The sequence below is a fragment of the Sinocyclocheilus anshuiensis genome, unplaced genomic scaffold, assembly GCF_001515605.1.
Source record: "Sinocyclocheilus anshuiensis isolate Anshui unplaced genomic scaffold, SAMN03320099.WGS_v1.1 scaffold990, whole genome shotgun sequence".
Lineage (NCBI taxonomy): Eukaryota > Metazoa > Chordata > Actinopteri > Cypriniformes > Cyprinidae > Sinocyclocheilus > Sinocyclocheilus anshuiensis.
In genome coordinates, this window is record NW_015539926.1 from 643,065 (window position 1) to 662,444 (window position 19,380).

Here is a 19,380-nt window from a genome sequence, read left to right on the forward strand (position 1 = left end):
TATTGAGATGCACCTGTGTGTATATATATATATATATATATATATATATATATGTATATATATGTATATATAAATAATTATAAATAATTATAATAATTAATATTCATATTTTTTAAAGCAAATAAGCCTGTCTTTTTTTCAATTTGAATATGTAGGTTGTTCTCTCTTATTCTTTATGTAGAACTGCCCTAACCTGTAGTGCTCAGATTTCCATAGCGTCATTTGCCTGACCTATTGTTTTACAAATCTCATTGTGGAATGTGGAGTAGCAGGACAAGCACGGCTCCTGAAAGCTCCTGAACTCTTTCATACGGCCGCATGTCCAGCCTAATCTGTTTTAACTTTACTTTTTATGACTTTTTGAACTTGATTCCCGCAGCTAAAGTAATAAATAATAACTCTCCCCCATTTTGTCCGAATACTTTCCTAGGATTTATGGCTACAGTGGTGTCTTAATGTCCTCTGTGGTTACATTTGTGTTTGTTTCTTTTTTACTCCGGTCCCCGACAGGCCTTGCTCACAGCCGTGACCTCGCAGCACATAGAGATCCACGAAGGTACGGTTCTGCAGGCCGTGAGAACGTGCTACAACATCTATCTGGCCAGTAAGAACCTCATCAACCAGACCACGGCCAAAGCCACCCTCACGCAGATGCTGAATGTGATATTCGCCCGCATGGAGAACCAAGCAGTGAGTGCATTTGACACTTCTCCTGTGGTAATATGGAGAAATGACACCTTGATCTAACATTTCTTCTTTCTTTTTGGTTGATGCCTCTCCTCCTCCTCCTCCTTCCCCCCTCAAAATATAGCTTACAAATCACAAGATCAGTTGGTCTTTGGCATCAAGAAAGCGAGATCGTCAGGTAAAGAGTGACAGGACTGCCTTGAAATGTGCTTGATCTGAAGTTTTCTCTGGTTTGTGTACATCAGTTTCATCCGTCACTCTCGCACTCTGTCTCTCTCTCCGATCTCTCTCAGACGTCTCGCTCCAGTCTGCTTGCCTTGGCTTCATTGCGTTCGTTTTCTGCCTGCTGTCGTCCCCTCCATGACAAATAAGTTCCTTTCATCTGTCTTACCATGTTTATGTGTTGTGGAAGAGTGTGATTACAGCAGCTCTCTCTCGTTCGTAAGGCCACTTTTACACCTGGTAGTAACATCCGTCTCAGGTGGTTTGGTCATAAGATGTCAGTGTAAACAGCTGTTGACACCTGGTAGTAACGTGTTTGGATTTTGAGGAAAGAGTCTCTGATTTATGACGCCATTTGTTGCTCTATGGGACTTGAAATTATTTTTTAGATATTGTTCAGCCTTTTAACAAAATTGCATATATTTGATCAAAAATAATAAAATAAAGTATTATTACTTTTAAAAAATTTAATAATAGTAACAATTTTTATTCTTATTTTTAAAACTTTTTTTTTGTACCATCAGTGTTGAAAACAGCTGTGCCACGTAATATTTTTGTGAAACTCGTAATACATTTTTTCAGGATTTCTTCCTGAAAAGGCTCGAGAGAACAGCATGTATTTGAAATAAAATATTTTGTAACCTTTTTAATGTCTTTATTGTCACTTTTGATCAATTTAACTAATCTTTTCTGAATAAAAATATTTATTTCTTTATCAGATATTTGTTGTATTTTCAGAATGTTAAATCTGTAAGTAAATATACAAATCAAGGTTTTCCCCATTTTTTCACTGTATGTAAAATAAAATATTTAATTATTCTTATTTATATGCACAATCATTCATCATAAACCACAATATTTATTAATATTTTAAAATATTTTAAAATAAACATTTTAATACATACATATTATTGCTCCATGCAGAATTCCACAAATGTTTTCAGTAATAATAGGAAGCAGTCATTGGATCTTTTTGGAGTTTTGATGCATTGACACATTGGGAAAGCACATTAAATGTGATATTCACAACGGTGCTTAATTTTATTTATGACTACAAAAACCATTTCGAGTATATTGAATATATTAGAAATATATTCGATATTGAATATTCTAGTATAGTGAGAATTCATCAAGAAAGGAAGTATAGAAAAAAAATCATAGTTTTTTTGTAAATACACTTTGGATCTCACCATAAACGTAAAGTTTTGAGCAGAATTGTTGCATAATTATTTTAGTTGAGTATTAAAACTTCAGATGGGTATGCATCACATGATTAGTGTTGTTCAGGACACATTTTGCACTGAGGGATCGGATCAAAAAACATTTTGGACCTCGTTTACAATCGCATTTAGTGTTGTCATTTGGGTTCGGATCATCCGAGATGGATGTTGATACCAGGAGCAAACGCGATGTGTCTGTATCTTTGTGGTTTAGGTAGCTGCATGTGGATGAGGACAGTGAGGTGCAGTTTAGATGTTTCACAGTTGGTGCATTGATCAAAAGGATGCCACTTGCGGTTTTGGCACAAGCAAAACACACTGTCACGCAGTTTTAGCAGTCCGGCTGGAGCGTGACACATTCTGACACAGCCAGACACATCATGCATAACTAATCAGCTGTACAATATTGAAGATGTGCCTACACGGACCAGGCCATATTAGACCACCTGAATTCAGCTGAAAGCTCTAGAGAATACTTTATTAATAAACCTGTTACATTAAATGGGTAATAGATAAATGCAGTATATTCAACAGTCTGCTTGCTAAATAAGGTTCTTTAGTATTTTCCTAAATGTTACAAATATAATTGTTTCATTCATTTAATTTATAAATCAAATCCAGTTGGTATGTTTAACAAAAGTATCTGTACACTTTGTATGGGAGAATTTACTCTGTTGAGATGGATTATTTATGTGTTTGTTTGTTTTATTTTTTTATTTATTTTTTATTTGTCTTGTGAATTACAAATATAATGTATAATGCATAAACATATTTGTAAATGTTAAATATTTAAATGGAATTATTGAATCCATAGTTTTGAATGATTGAATCCATAGTTGCATTGTATGAGTTGGTAGGACCTAAGGCGATTTAGGATTTTTTTTTATTTTGCTATTTACTATTGAAACTAAACTACCAGATGCTGGTGTTGTACCAAATGTATTTATTATTTAATTTATTTCATAAATTATAACTATAATTTAAAATACATAAAATGATATTATGTTAATTGCTAATTATATATATTGAATTATTAAATCTATTAACAGACCTAGCTTAATTATATCAGTTTTATCACCCAAGCTATTGGTTTACTTTTTTTTTTCTGTTTATTTTCTAGTTTTTATTTAAGAAGTATCAGATGCTGATATTGTATCAAATCTATTATTTTTTTTATTTTTTTTATTTTCTCATTTACTACCATATTTTCATTTTATGAGTTGCTAAGCCCAAGTTTTTTGATAAGGTACCGGCTCAGATTCAGTTGTCATATTTGGACTGTTTGAACCATGTGTGATTTTTGACATGATATTTGTTGTCTTGAGACAAAACATGCAGATCATAAACCATTTTTTAAAATATTTTGGATTGCATAATGTGGCAGGCTCACTGTCATTGATGGCAGACATATTCCCTCTGCAATGATTTTAAAGAAGAAACTACTACTTCATCCTTTTGTGAAACACAAAAAAAAAAAAAATTGTTTTTTTTGGTCCAAACAATGAAAATCAACGTAGTCCAATGTTGTTTGGACACCATTGACTTTCCTTGTGTATACTATACAGTATATTTTATGTTTCACAGAAGAAAAATGTCATAAAAGTTGAAAACTACATGAGAATGAGTAAATGATGACAGAATTTTCATTTTCGAGTAAACTACCTCTTTAAGAGTCATACACTTATCCTGCTTAAAAAACACACCAATGTAAGCATGTGCATAGTCCAGATTGTCATTCCAGGTGCATGTAGTCCAACCACCATCTGTCTCTATGAGCACAGACATTGTCTTCACATACAGTAAGATGCTATAAGATCCTGGTCTTGTGTTTCTTTTTGTTTTAAAAGACGGGAACCGTCTGTATTCCTAAACGTAATAATTTGCCTCCCGTTCAGAGAAATGGATGTACATCAGCTTGGCTTTGGGCTCCCGGCTGCCCCGGAGGGAACATGAGTGTGTAAACTCACCCTGATACATGTTTAAAATGAGTTGACTTTGTGTTCCAGCTGCAGGAAGCCAAGCAGATGGAGAGAGAAAGGCACAGGCAGCATTCTCCAGTCAGCCAGCAAGAACCAGAGTCTCCTGGACAGAGGCACACCGACACCCCCGGCAAAAGCCTGCTCGCAGAGGCCAACGGTGGACCGGGACACCAGGGCAGCAAGGTCGAGCAGGGATCCCCACCGTACGAGAGTCCCGAACCAGAGAACGGCACCGACTTCTGCCCTGCGGAGAATGAGCAGACCGAAGCAGACCAGGCTACTGCTGCTGCGCAAAGTAAAGAGAAGCGTGCAAACATGCACAGATTAATTTAGATTTAGAGTTCCATGTTTATGTAAATGATTATGCTAATTTCTCTAAATGACTCTAGACACCAGTGGAATATTCTAGGAGAGTGCTTTTCGTTATTGCCTCAGTTCACTCAGTTATAAATGTGACTGAAAATGTAAAGTTTGATAGGGTGTATTCACAAAGAGTTTCAGTCAAAAATATCTTATATAGATTTTAATTTTCTGTTTAAAGATTTATTCTTTATAAATAATAAGAGTTATTATTATTCCACCTTGTTCTTGCCATGAAAATCTTCTTTGGTGCTCACATGGCATTCAAGTTAACATGAAAATCATATTTATTTTTGTCATCATTTACTCACTCTCATGTTATTTTAACCCAATAAGATATTGATTAATCTTTGAACCACAAATTTATATTTATAATAAAATCTTAGAGGTTTCTGTCCCTCCGTTGAAAAATCCAAGCAACCAAAATGTAGAAGATCCAAAAAGGTCAAAATGAATCCATATGAATTGAGTGACTTAATCCAAGTCTTGTGCAGAGATATAATCACTTTATATGATGAACAGATTTAATGTAATGTTTTATATGTGTTTATAGGTGAATAAAAGCCTAAATTAAATCTGTTCATCATATAAAGTGATCATGTATTTGTACAAGACTTGAATTAAACTACTAGATTTATATGGATTTGTTTTATGATGCCTTTGTGACCCTGTTGGATCTTCTACATTTTGCTTACTTGGATTTCCAACAGAGAGACAGAAACCTTGTTACAAATATCTTAATTTGTAGGGCTGGGTTTTGACACAAATTTCACGATTTTTCACTCATTCACAAGCTTGCAATTCGATTCGATTACCGATTCTATTCTATTCAATATCGATTATTTTGGATATATATCAGGTACAGTACATGCCAAATATTCTCAAGGAAAAAAATCTCTCAACTAAAATATACATGAGAGTCAGTTGGTACTACATTACTATAATAATGTGTTCCTGTGGCTCAGTGGTAGAGCATTGCGTTAGCAGCGCAAAAGGTTGTGGGTTCAATTCCCAGGGAACACACATACTGGTAAAAAATGTATAGCCTGAATGCACTGTAAGTCGCTTTGGATAAAAGCGTCTGCTAAATACATAAATTATTAATTATTAATTATTATTAAATTATAATATTGAAGGTTAAAACTGACTGATTTGTTAAAATTACACTTAATGAAGTTTTAAAATAAAGTTACGATTGCATAATAATATTTCTACTTCAATTAATTTTTTTAAATATAAACAATGGTGGCTGTCATAAAAACTTGATGGATTTATCCAAACACCAAAACGGCATTTATTGTTTGAATACTGCAATACAATGGACAATTTAAAATCTGAGACTTTGTTTCATATTAAAAGTACCAAAGCACAATGCTTATTGTGATATATTGCATGGGAAGTGCCCTTCAACGTTCCGTCCATTAACTGAACACAGGCTAGACTAATCGATTCTTGGGATTTAAGAATCGATATCGTTCCGTATAAATGAGAATCGATTAATATCGAGATATAGATATTTTTTACCCAGCCGTATTAATTTGTGTTTTCGAAGATTAATAAAAGTCTTATTGGTTTGAAATGACATGAGGGTGAGTTAATGATGACAGAATATAAATTTTTGGGTGAACTATCCCTTTAAGTTAATAATATCATTAATTTTAGTTGGTTACCCTCCTCCTCCCAACACTGCTAGACACACACAAGCATTTCTGATTCCTAGTCATTATTAGTTAATCGTGTATTCAGGCTTGACATCAGAACAGATGAGACGTCTTCTAATGATGTGACATTATTGGAAAACTGTGTCGGTGTCTCTGAGTCTTACGTAAGTTTAATAGCCCAGCTTTCCATCAGAACATCACCCAGTTACAGGCAGTATGGAGTCCCCTTTTAATAACTCTTATTAAAGTTAAATTGGGAAACTGATAACATGGATTTAATGTGACTACAGAGCGTGCTTGGAAGGAAAATCCTCCTATCACACCATGAATGACTGACTAGACAGAAGGAGACGCTTAAACATACTCGTCTGTCTTTTTAGGTGCGGCAGAGCATGGCACGGAAGCAAACGAGGAAGAAGAAAACCAGAACTATGAAGAGAAAGCGCAGGAAATTGTACAGAGCATTTTGCAAGAAGTCGTAAACACAATTGCTGGAGGCAAGTTATATTCATCATACTTGAAGGGGACAGTTGAACAGTTCAGCCAAAAATGAATAGTCACATATTTATGTGTATGTGTATATATACACACACACACACACACACACACACACACACACATAGTGTGCCATGTGGGCCATGTAGTTTTGGATTTTGTTTTCCCTTAATAATAAATACCTTCATTTAAAAACTGCATGTTGTGGTCACTTGTGTTATCTTTTACTAATATTTAAATTTGTTTGATGATCTGAAACATTAAAGTGTGACAAACATGCAAAAAAAAAAGAAATCAGGAAGGGGGCCAACACTTTTTCACACCACTGTATATATATATATATATATACACACACATAAATAAATAAATAAGTAAATATACCATTTATATACAGTATATACCATATATACCATTTAAATGTTTGGGGTCAGTTTTTGGCTGAATTTAGTTTGATCAGATATGTAGTAAAAATAGTAATGTTTGTTGCAAAATATTACAACTTAAAATAGCTGTTTTCTATGGATTCCTGTTTCTTCCACTGAATAAAACATTTTTAAAAAGTTTTTACAATTCTGATTTTTTTTCTCGCCATTGCAAGTTTACATCTCGCAATTCTGACTTTTTTTTGTCAGAATTGCATGATATAAACTTCCAATTGCGAGTTATAAAGTAAGAATTGCGAGATATAAACTCACAATTCTGACTTTTTTTCTCAGAATTGTGATTCTGACTTTATTACACACAATTGCGAATTGTGAGATATAAACTTGCAATTGCGAGATATAAACTCACAATTCTGACTTTTTTTCTCAGAATTGTGATTCTGACTTTATTACACACAATTGCGAATTGTGAGATATAAACTTGCAATTCTGAGAACATATCAGTCTTTTCTTTCCCCTCAGAATTGGACTTTATAACTCGCAATTGCAAGTTTATATCTCAGAATTCGGAGAAGAAAGTCAGAATTGCAAGGAAAAAAGTCAGAAATGCAAAATATGAACTCGCAATTGCGAGAAAAGTTAGAATTGTGAGATGCAAACTAAAAAAAGTTTTTATCTGACAATTGCGAGTTTATAGCATGCAATTCTGACTTTATATCTCGCTATTGCTAGTTTGTATCATGCAGGTCTAAGAAAAAAGTCAGAATTGCGAGTTTATATCTCACATTCTGAGAAAAAAAAATCAGAATTGCGAGATTTAAACTCGCAATTGCGAGAAAAAAGTCAGAATTGTCAGACAAAAAGTTGCAATTACCTTTTGTTATTCTTTATTCAGTGACGGAAACAGGCTTCCATAGTTTTCTATTTTAATATATTTTAAAATGTTATTTATTCCTGTGATTCAGCAAAGCTGAATGTTCAGCTCCAGTCTTCAGTGTGACATGGTGCTTCAGAAATCATTCTGATATTCTGATTTGGTGCTTTTAAAACATTTATTTTTAAATGATTATTTTTGTCTTAGAAAATGAATGATACTTTCTTTAAAATTTCTCATTTTGTGTAATACAGAGATCAAATGTTTGTAATGACATCAAGAGAAGAAAATGATAACAGAATTAAATTTTTTTTGGTGAACTGTCCCTTTAAGAAAGCAAATCTTATGTTGTTAAATGACCGTTCTAGTGGTGGTTTGATGTTGGTAGCGATACACTTTAAACCAGGACCTAGCCTGAAGTCTGTTTCTCTGTGTTCAGATGTTAAGGAAAGCCGTGAGGGCGAGGCTGAGCCAGCTGAGGGCGTTCCAAACTCTCTGGAAGAGGAGGGAGGGTTGGGCAGCGACAACGAAAATGTTCACGCCAACGGCATCCCTGGCACACCCATCTCTGCGAGCTTCACTCCGTCCCTACCCGACGACAGACTGTCTATCTCCTCCAATGACACTCAGGTACCAGTTTCCACTTCTGCTATGAATGGGAAAAAAAGTAAAACGGCTTCTTGTTTACACATGTGTAATTGTTTTGACTGCATTGTTTATCCAGAACTGACTTAATTGATTTTAACAGTTGAATTCCTCAAAATTAAATTTTAGGGTTTGTTTGCAATGTCACAAACCATGATACTCTCATTTCTCTTAAGCGTTTTGCTATAGTAACAAACTGCTACTTGTAAAAAAGTAGTTCTCCCTCATCTTTTTGAATGAGCAGCTAGAAGTAGTAAAGCATGGACCCTTTTAGAAATAAAGAGTCCCAGTGTTTTTTAATGATTAAAGCCCTGCGTTAGTGCTGTGCAATATATCGAAATTATCGAAATATCGCAAATGTACATATCATCGCATATCGCATTTTTCTTCAATATCGCACAGCCCTACCCTGCGTTATACTTAAAATCTTTTTTTTTTCCTGTTTCTTTGCTTACACAGTAAACTGTATCTGGCCTTTAATTCAACACAATTGTATCTTCTCTTTAGGTCACCCCAACACAGTAAGGAAAGACTAAGAACATTATTTAACACATTCAATATTGAGATATTTTCATAATATTGTCACAATCTTGTTATTGCCTTTCTTTAAACACAATATTACCATATCAGCAAAATCCAATATCGATTGACATCTAATTAATTTGTATTGATATTTAAGTGCGTAAACCAATTTCAATACTTAGGTATATGTTGAATAAAACATAAGTCCTGAATATTTTAAATTTGCAGTTACCCATTTTTGCAGCTCAATGTGTGCCTGTTTAATTAAATAAAATAATCTGAAATACATGTTTTATTTTAGGATGGAAGGGGTTTGTTCTGTATGAACATACAGTATTAATTTTATTTGGGTAGGTCATAAAGTTCTTAAATTGGATTTTAAAAACTCATTTTCATTCATCAACTCAAATTCATTTAAGTGTCATAAGTGTCCAAATATTTTTTTGGGCTGTTGTATATGCTTAATGGACCATAATGCCAATTTTATGGCCTGTTGCTTTTTTATGGTTGATGCATGTTGTGTGCTATAAAGGATGAGTAATTTTCTTGGCAGTTACATTTGATTGCTGTTAGACTCTAACATGAGCATTTCTCCCACAGGAATCGGTAGCTACCACTGGTCCAGCACCAGGTGCAAAGTTTTCCCACATTCTCCAGAAGGATGCATTCTTGGTATTCCGTTCACTCTGCAAGCTCTCCATGAAGCCCCTTTCAGACGGTCCCCCTGATCCGAAGTAAGCCTGTCTTTCTAAAAAATAACATCTGACTGTATACAAAAGGAATTGTTTATTTGTTGTGCCAAATGTCGTGCCAAAAATGACATCCCCAGTCAGAATCCAATTGAGTTTGATGTGGTTATATCCTAATCTGAGATCTGTGGTTGTAGATATTTTGGATGGAGAGTGTTGAAGGCATCAGTCTGCATTGCACAGAGTTGAGTTGTCTATGGTTTTATCAGCTGCTGTCCCATAACAGGTGAATAAGGCTGTCAGAGGGCAAGAGAGATGTTCCTCCCTGTCATTTGAAGAGAAAGAGAGCCATTCATTCTGGTGTGTCTTCAGGGGCAGTGAGGCAGGAAGCTTATTTCAGTGTTATTGATCACTCTTTGTCAAATGGACCGAGACCTGTTGACCCCTCTTGATTTACATCAGGACTTTATTTATCAGTGGTGCATACTAAGGCACTAAGCATAGATGGAGGTTAGGGACATGAATGATGCCTCAGATCATGCAGTTTGTTGAGGAGTGGTTGTTTTTTTACTTTTTTATTACTTTTTTTTTTTTTTTAATGATTGAACTAGAGGACAATAAAATGGACTTTCATTGAAGGATCTTTAAGAAGCCACTTAGCAACTGCCTACAACACATTAAGTGCCCTGACAACCACCCAGAAAATGTAGGTTAATTTTGTTAATTAGTACAGTTAATACAGGTTTGGTAGCTGTTTCTGTAGAGTGCCTTTGGATTCTGTTGCTGCATAGTTTTGAGAATTATTATATTAATATTTGTATTTAATACTTAATAATTTAATTCATTCAAATGAGATATTTTAATGAAACTGTATTGTTGCATTTCTTGTATCAGTGGAAATCCATAATCCAGTGTTATTTTAATACTATTTATATGCTATTATTGAATTTGTTTTTTTTTTATTTAGCTTTTATTTTTATATTTTCAGTTTATTTTAGTTGTATGTGCTTTTGTAATTACCATACTATAACTTTTGTCTTTTTTTCGTATTTCTATAAAGCGTCAATTAATTTTCATTTAACTTAACATTTTCTTAATTATTACAACATTTCTAATTTTCTAAGTTTTTAATTATTTTATTTTTATTTCAGTTATTGAAAACCATTTTTGATGGTTATAGTTAACAGTGGCAACACTGCTGTTGTTGCAGTGACTTTGAAAGCTTTATTCTTTTCTTACTTTTTGGATTATTGTAGATTTAATGTCTGCAGTCTGATAATTATCATTCTATCATATCAGTCATTATCAGAGTTCCTGCCACCAGCAGAAACTATTCATTTTGAATATTTCTCAATATTTTTTTGATTTTCTTAATATGTCTTTCTTTGGCCATGTCAGTTAGAAATTTTAAGTATTTAAACATTTAATTAATTAGTTTTCAAGCAATTTTCACCCCAGTAAGGCAAAAGTTAACTGATTCTTCTTTATTAAAGTAAGTTTGGCCTTGGCATGAGTATTGTATATGGAATGAGGATTAAATATATTGTTTTATTCAACTAAGATTCCTCAACTTCCTGCAGATCCCATGAGCTGCGGTCCAAGGTCCTCTCGCTGCAGCTTCTCCTGTCCATCCTGCAGAACGCTGGGCCCATCTTCAAAACCAACGAGATGTTCATCAACGCCATCAAGCAGTACCTGTGCGTAGCGCTGTCTAAAAACGGCGTCTCCTCCGTCCCTGAGGTGTTCGAGCTGTCGCTGTCCATCTTCCTCACCCTCCTGTCCAACTTCAAGACACATCTCAAGATGCAAATCGAGGTGCCTGAACTCAGTTCCCCCCGAATCGCAATGTGTTTGCGCATCTTGCCCTGATGGCGTCAGTCTGTGGAGCGTCTAGCTGAGAGTGTGGATTTATATAAGCTGTGGTTTGGGATGAAAGCTTGTAATTCTGCCTCAGTCTATCTGTTTGTGTGTGTGTGCCTCATTCCAGATGAGTGTGTTAGGATTTATTCTGCACAGTCTTGTGTAGTAATATTTCTCAAATCGATCAAGTTACACATCTTGGCAACACCATATATTGTTGAAACATTATTATTGTTCTGTTACTGACTTGGTTATGAATTTATGAGGTGAAAAACTGAATTTATGTTTTTCTCTCCTCAGGTGTTTTTCAAAGAGATTTTTCTTTATATTCTGGAAACGTCCACAAGCTCGTATGACCACAAGTGGATGGTCATTCAAACCCTTACTAGAATATGTGCTGGTATGAAAGCTTTTTTTTTTTAATATCTCACTTTCAAATATACATGAGAGTGTTTCTACAAGTTATTCTATGTTATTTCTACTCTCACAGATGCCCAGAGTGTGGTAGATATCTATGTTAATTATGATTGTGACCTGAATGCTGCTAATATTTTCGAGAGGCTGGTGAATGACCTCTCAAAGATTGCACAAGGACGAGGAGGCCATGAACTGGGTACAACACCACTTCAGGTAAGCACACTGTCCTTAAATGGATTGGTTGACGCAGAAATTGTCATCACTTACTCACCCTCATTCCCTTATTTTGTTGCAAAATCATATTGTGTGCAGTGGCACTCAAACAAGGACACGTTAAATTGATCAAACGTGGCAGTAAAGACATTCATAATGTTGAAAGAGATTCCTGTTTCGGTAACACTTTATTTGAAGGTGTCCTTGTTACACATGTTACATGTACTTACTATTATAATAACAATAAATTATGCATAATTACATGCAAGTAACCCTAAGCCAAACCCTAATCCTAACCCTAACCATATAGTAAGTACATGTAGTTAATTAATATTACCCAGTACTTAAATGTATAATTACACTGTAACAAGGACACCTTAAAATAAAGTGTAACCTCTGTTTCTAATAAAATACATTAAAATAGAAAACGGTGCATTAAACATTACATTACACCACGGTTTCCCGAACTGGGGTCAATGAATGAACTTCAGGGGGTTTGTGAGTTGATGAAAGCTAATTAATATAAAGCTTACTTAAATTATAAAGATATCAAATTAAACAAATTGTGTAGACTCTCCATTTTCTATAGTCATCTGACTAGTGGCTGATGTGTGCAGTTCCATAAAACTGGAAGATTTTCCTAAGTGGAAGGATTTATTTAGAAAATACAATTTAAGAGAGAAAAAAACAAGATTTAGGGCAAATCAACAGAATAATTTACTGCTATTGTGTGAATAAAATGTAATCATGTAATCCATAAAAACGTAACTGTAATTTGATTGAGTATTTGAAAATGTAATGTAATCTAATTAGAAGTACTTAATTTTTTTTATCTGATTATGTAATCCAGAATACATGTAATCAGTTACTACCCAGCACTGTCTATACTGTATATATTTGCAAATGTAAATATTTAGATATGCAAATGTTTAGAAATATTCAAAAGTCTACTTGTCGCTAAACTTAAGTACAGCTTTAAAAACCTGGAATATATGGCACCGGAATCTTATATGAACTACGTCCATGATGCTGTTGTTTTTTTTACGTTTAAATCTTCTTCAAGAAGTGTCTTTTTTTTTTTTCCTTAATTTTTTATTTGGAACAGGTAAATTTTAAGAACTATTCTTTTAAAACCGTGTTAGTGATCCCAGATCATGTTGTCCCTCAGGAGCTGACTCTAAGGAAGAAAGGACTGGAGTGTCTGGTGTCCATTCTCAAGTGTATGGTGGAGTGGAGCAAAGACCAATATGTCAACCCCAATTCCCAGACTAGTCTCGGTAAGGCAAACAGTCAGCCTCTGCTGAACAAAATATCAATACTAGCTCCTCAACCAGTATAATACCTGCAGAACATTATTTAGCCACTCTTAACCCTGATATGCTTTGGATCCAAGCAGTTGCAATACATATTCCAGGTAACAGCCCTGGCTTTTCTAAATGAGTCTCCTCTGAGTGCATTTATGCTGCTTTCCAGAGGCTTCTGGCTTGTGCAGAACCAAATGGATAAACGGTTGCTTTTGAGGACAGCGCACTAGGAGTCCTGTGCCTCAAAGACAGGCAGGAAATGCTATTCGCCGTGATGGCTACGCAGGCCTTTCATCTTAATCGAACAACCCTGAGGCTGTTATTCATCACCCTGACATCAGGGAGGCAGTCTGCAGGCTTCCTGAACACTGCAAAACCAAGCTTCTCGTATGAGCTGGGAACATGCGCCAGACTAGAGATCCTGCCTCTTCGGAGCGGAGGGGATTTAGGTCTAATCAAACTTTGCTATATTGGGCTGGAGGAGAAGAGGCTCTGATGGCCCAAAGGGAAATTTCTCTGTTGCCTCATGCCCACTGCAGATTTTCAGTTATCAGCCAATCATAAACCAGAGATTCTTGCTTATTTTTAAATGAAAAGTTTAACTCTTGGAAGCACATAGCTGCAGGCTCACAAACACCTTAGCGAACACCTAAAATCAAAAATTTTTATTTTTTATTTATTTAATGATAGTGGTTACCATGGATTTCATGTAGCTGTGGTATTTTTGTGGAAACTATGTTTACAATGGCAAATCAAGAAATGGCTGTAGTCTTTCATCTAGACTAAATAGCTACTCTTACATATACAGGCTTTATGTCCTGATCAGCCAATCGGATTGTAGCATACTCATCTGGATAACTATTCAGGTGCATTATGTTTGTTTTGGATCACTAATCAAAGCTTTCAGGTTCTTGAATTCTCATCATGCTAGCCAATCAATTTTTGTTCTTTTCTCTTAACGAACGCACATCAAAAGGGAGAGCAGGTAATGGCAGTTTGTAGTGACATTAGAATTGACTGCATTAGCTTGTGTTGTGTAAACTAAATAGTGGTTTCTTAAAGGGGTCATATGATGCGATTTAAATTTTTCCTTTCTCTTTGGAGTGTTAGAAGCTCTTGGTGCAATTTGTGCAGCACATTTTATGGAGGACTGTTTCCTGATCCTGGGAGTGTAAACTACAATGCCGGCTGTTCTTGACTCACAGTCTGTAAGTACGGTTTCATTTAAAGGATTTGCCACTTATCTTTGTATTGTGGCCATATAAGCTTTTATATATCAAACAGATAAATTAATACGAACAGGTAAGTATTTCCCAGATGCTACTGGCTCATATGATCTTTCCGAAAGAAGAAACTATGTGAAAGGTGGAAGTGACCTGACAGCTTGTGTTACAGCGATAGCTACCCGCTAAATCTTTTACAGTGTTTCCAGTGTGAAATAAGATCCAGCAACATGCAACCATGGCTTTCACATACCCAAACCACCTGTTTGTCTTGCTTGCACCAACTTCAGATCTGTTACATTGTGTATTCAGGTCATGCTGCTCTTTCTTCGGTCCCCATCGTGCCGTTTTTGTGATACGAGTCAGCCGAGGTCAAGGACTTTATTAGAGAACTGTTGTGTTGGGAAACTCATATAGGGAGCTGAGCCAGAGAAAAGACTCGATACACCAACAGCCAACCAGGAGCCCAATGAATCATGCCGTCTCTACTTCCTAGCCTTTAGGGGCTCATGGTGTTTTACAAACTGGGCTTGTCACTACTTCAGCTTTCTCTGAAATTGCATCTGAATTTCATTCCCTTCTTTCTCAATCAGGCCAAGAAAAGCCTTCAGAACAGGAGAGCAATGAGTCGAAGCATCCGGAAACGATCAACCGTTACGGCAGCATAAACTCTTTGGACTCCACCGCCTCGTCGGGCATCGGGAGCTACAGCACGCAGATGTCTGGGACGGACAACCCTGAGCAGTTCGAGGTCCTCAAACAACAGAAGGAGATCATAGAGCAAGGCATTGACCTGTAAGCCATTATGTTGGAATCAAAAGCATGAAATCAGTCTGTGCACCATACATGGTTTGACAAAATCACTGTCAACAGACATTTGTATGGAAAGTCGCTTAGTTTACGTATTCCAGGGGTGTCCAGTCTTGGACCTGGAGGGCCAATGTCCTGCAGAGTTTAGCTCCAACTCCAGGCATGCTAGAATACGGGTTTGTTGGGGCAAGTTGGAGCCAATCTCTACAGCAAGTTGACTCTCCAGGAACTAGTTTGGATACTCTTGACCTATCTTAAATGTGAAGCGTGTAACTTCTGCACCATTATTAAGTACAATTAGAATTGTAAAAAAATGTTTCACACAAACACTCCCCTTCTGCCATTGGTCAGACAAACAGGTAGTCCCATCCCAAAATTATGCAATCTATTGAGCCAGTAGTTGGACTGTTTATTCAAACAAGCCAACTTTTTTCCCTAGTTTTGCAGCTTTCACATGTCGGTTCAATGCATCTTACATTTAAACACAAGACTGCTCACATTTACACGTCAGTGAGGCCTATTCGGTAGTCAGAAACCAAAGAGTAAAATGCATGAATGTCAAGGTTTGTGCTGTTCCTGGCTATGTGTAGCACCTACAACTCTGCATTTCCTTCTGGGGAAACCATTTTAGTCTGATTATACCATTATGTTTTATAAATCTTTCACAATGTATTTCAATGTTTGAATCACAGCAGCAAAAACAGCCCATTTAAAGAATTAGTTCACTTCCAGAATAACAATTTCCTGATAGTTTACTCACCTGTGTGTCATCCAAGATGTTCATGTCTTTCTTTCTTCAGTTGAAAAGAAATTAAGGTTTTTAAAGAAAATGTTTCAGGATTTTTCTTCATATAGTGGACTTCAATGGTGGCCAACAGGTTGAAGGTCCAAATTGCAGTTTCAGTGCAGCTTCAAAGGGCTCTACATGATCCCAGCCGAGAAATAAGGGTCTTATCTAGTGAAACAATTGGGCATTTTCTAAAAAAAAAAAAAATTTTTATTAAATTTATATACTTTTTAACCACAGATGCTTGTCTTGCATTAGCTCTGCAATGCGCATGCGTGTCTTCACGCATTACGTAATCACGTTGGAAAGGTCACGCATGGTTATTTCTTTGTCTGTGTACTTCGGTTCAAAAAGGTAGGGTAAGGCGAAAAACTCCATCTCATGTTCTTCTCCAACTTCAAAATTGTCCAACATCATTGTTTTACCTTTTTTTGTAAAGGGTGTTTGACTTTCTTTGCACGTTTGCTTTGTAAACACTAGGTTGGTACTTCCGCCTACGTCACGTGTGCGTGACTACGTAATGCGCAAAGTAGGTTTTTTTTTTTTTTTTTTTGGAAAATGGCTGATCGTTTCATGAGATAAGACCCATATTCCTCGGCTGGGATCGTGTAGAGCCCTTTGAAGCTGCATTGAAACTGGACCTTCAACCCGTTGGTCCCCATTGAAGTCCACTATATGGAGAATATTTTCCTTTAAAAACCTTAATTTCTTTTCGACTGAAGAAAAAGACATGAACATCTTGGATGACATAGGGGTGAGTAAATTATCAGGAAATTTTTATTCTGGAAGTAAACTTCCTTTAACAGTGAGAGGGAGGGGACAAAACTATATTATACCTCTTATTGGTACAAACACCATTACTAACGTCATAACCTCAGGGAAAAATCAGTATCGAATGAACGGTTCATCTTCATACTTAAAAAATGCTGAATCTAAATATGCGGCTCATGTTGGTGTTCTATTTACCATTATGCACAGGTTCAACAAGAAACCAAAGAGGGGCATTCAGTACCTGCAGGAGCAAGGCATGCTGGGAACCACGCCCGAAGATATCGCCCAGTTCTTACATCAAGAGGAGAGGCTTGACTCTGTAAGACATCTATTGTTTGCCTACAAGATACAGTATTTTTTCTTTGTTTCTTCCGTGCACGGTGGCCTAGGGTCAAATAGATTTTAACAATACAGCAGTGTACTATAATAAAACTCTGTATATGCAGCTGCAGAGCTTTTCTGAAACATTTCTGAAAAACAAAGCAAACCAAAAATATCAAGACACTCCAGCAAAGTGTTGCCAAACTTCCACTTAGAGATGATTTGATCCTTCAGTGTGATGAATCGGCAACTCAGTTGCTCATTCATCAGGCCTCAAAAGACTCCAGCAGTAATGGGTAAAGAGAGCTCCTTATATCTGCCCTAAAATTAGGGCACTTCAGCAGAACAGCCCTCAGCCTCCTGAATGACTTGAGATGTGCATGGAATACTTCAATAGACATTGCATTTCAATGATGCACAGGGGATAAATGCTCAAGGATTTCTTCAATCTGCAGTGTCTGTAGCATTGAGCATGCATTGAGTTATGAATGTTTTTTCTGCTATATATTTTTCTACCTACACAATCGATATCTGTCTCATTGGTTCTTCTGTTTCCACCCTTACAGATCCAGGTAGGAGAGTTTCTCGGAGACAACGATCGCATCAATAAAGAGGTTATGTATGCCTACGTCGACCAAATGGACTTCCAGGGTAAAGACTTCGTGCCGGCGCTGCGCATGTTCCTTGAGGGTTTCCGTCTGCCCGGAGAGGCCCAGAAAATCGATCGACTGATGGAGAAATTTGCTGCTAGATATTTAGAATGCAACCAAGGGTGAGCGGAGTGGTCCCCTGCTGTTGCAACCGACTAACCTACGTCGCTAATTATGCCACAAACACTGAACTCGGTCGCTGTTTGTTTCTTTTATCTCTCTCCTTAGGCAAACACTGTTCGCCAGCGCTGACACCGCGTACGTCCTCGCGTATTCAATCATCATGTTGACTACAGATCTACACAGTCCACAGGTTAGTTCGCCGAGCACTGATTGTTCACTGAAATCTACAGCGAATGCAGAATGCGTTTTCTTTTCATTCCCTAGTCTATGAATGTTAATGTGAACGTCGGAGCTGGAAACGGCTGTTTGGCATTCAGTCTTGATATGTGAGCAGAATAGCTAAATCTAGGGTGATGGATGTTGCTGAAACGCGACAGAAAACGAGGAAGTATGCTACTGATCTGTTGTTTCCTTTATCTTGGCGCAGGTGAAGAATAAAATGACGAAAGAGCAATACATCAAGATGAACCGAGGTATCAATGACAGTAAAGATTTACCGGAGGAGTATCTCTCAGCCATTTATGATGAAATCGCAGGGAAAAAAATATCCATGAAGGAGACAAAGGAGTTAACTCTAAAGTCAAATAAGCAAAGTGAGTATTTGACGAATAGACAAACATGGTGACGAGTCTTTTGAATTTTTTCTGAATTTTTTTTTCTTTTTGCTAATTGGTGTCACAGCAATCCTTCATTTTTCAGTTATGAATGAACAAGACTGTGTATTATCCCGCTAATTATCGATTTAAGTATAAATTATTTTATTTTGTAGTATTTTACAATAGAATGCTGTGGTTGACCGAACAAAGTAGTCCAGTATTTTGTAATTGTTAATAAATAATATTTGTTAATAATAAATAATTTTAGTCATTAATGATTTTTGTTATTAACAATGATGATAATAATTACATCTATTTAATTTTTTTATAAAAAAGCAATGTATTTAATTAATAATAATAACAATTATTATTATTTGAAAGTTTTATTAAAGATAATCATATTAAAATAAAAAATATGTTATGTATACACATAATAATAATACTAATAATAGTAAATTTATTAAAATACTAAACATATTACTTTATTATTATTATTTGAAAGTGTTATTAATGATGATATTAAAATAAAAATAATATTGTATATATATATATATATATATATATATAT

At 35.8% G+C, this 19,380-nt stretch overlaps 1 protein-coding gene across 5 annotated transcripts in view; it reads left to right on the forward strand.

Annotated features, from left to right (window-relative positions):
* LOC107686689 (brefeldin A-inhibited guanine nucleotide-exchange protein 1-like) overlaps positions 1 to 19,380 on the forward strand; it is a 74,770-nt gene that overhangs the window by 31,530 nt on the left and 23,860 nt on the right. For 2 of the 5 annotated variants that reach the window (XM_016483779.1, XM_016483780.1), the window contains exons 5-20: positions 511 to 690; positions 812 to 865; positions 4,136 to 4,403; positions 6,510 to 6,626; positions 8,321 to 8,511; positions 9,649 to 9,782; positions 11,318 to 11,552; positions 11,898 to 11,997; positions 12,088 to 12,227; positions 13,396 to 13,504; positions 14,508 to 14,516; positions 15,348 to 15,549; positions 17,330 to 17,441; positions 18,010 to 18,215; positions 18,322 to 18,406; positions 18,644 to 18,809. In XM_016483779.1, the coding sequence (XP_016339265.1) occupies positions 511 to 690; positions 812 to 865; positions 4,136 to 4,403; positions 6,510 to 6,626; positions 8,321 to 8,511; positions 9,649 to 9,782; positions 11,318 to 11,552; positions 11,898 to 11,997; positions 12,088 to 12,227; positions 13,396 to 13,504; positions 14,508 to 14,516; positions 15,348 to 15,549; positions 17,330 to 17,441; positions 18,010 to 18,215; positions 18,322 to 18,406; positions 18,644 to 18,809 (2,308 nt within the window). The remainder of the gene's footprint in view (positions 1 to 510; positions 691 to 811; positions 866 to 4,135; positions 4,404 to 6,509; positions 6,627 to 8,320; positions 8,512 to 9,648; positions 9,783 to 11,317; positions 11,553 to 11,897; positions 11,998 to 12,087; positions 12,228 to 13,395; positions 13,505 to 14,507; positions 14,517 to 15,347; positions 15,550 to 17,329; positions 17,442 to 18,009; positions 18,216 to 18,321; positions 18,407 to 18,643; positions 18,810 to 19,380) is intronic. The other 3 variants (XM_016483781.1, XM_016483782.1, XM_016483783.1) reach the window with 3 other exon arrangements.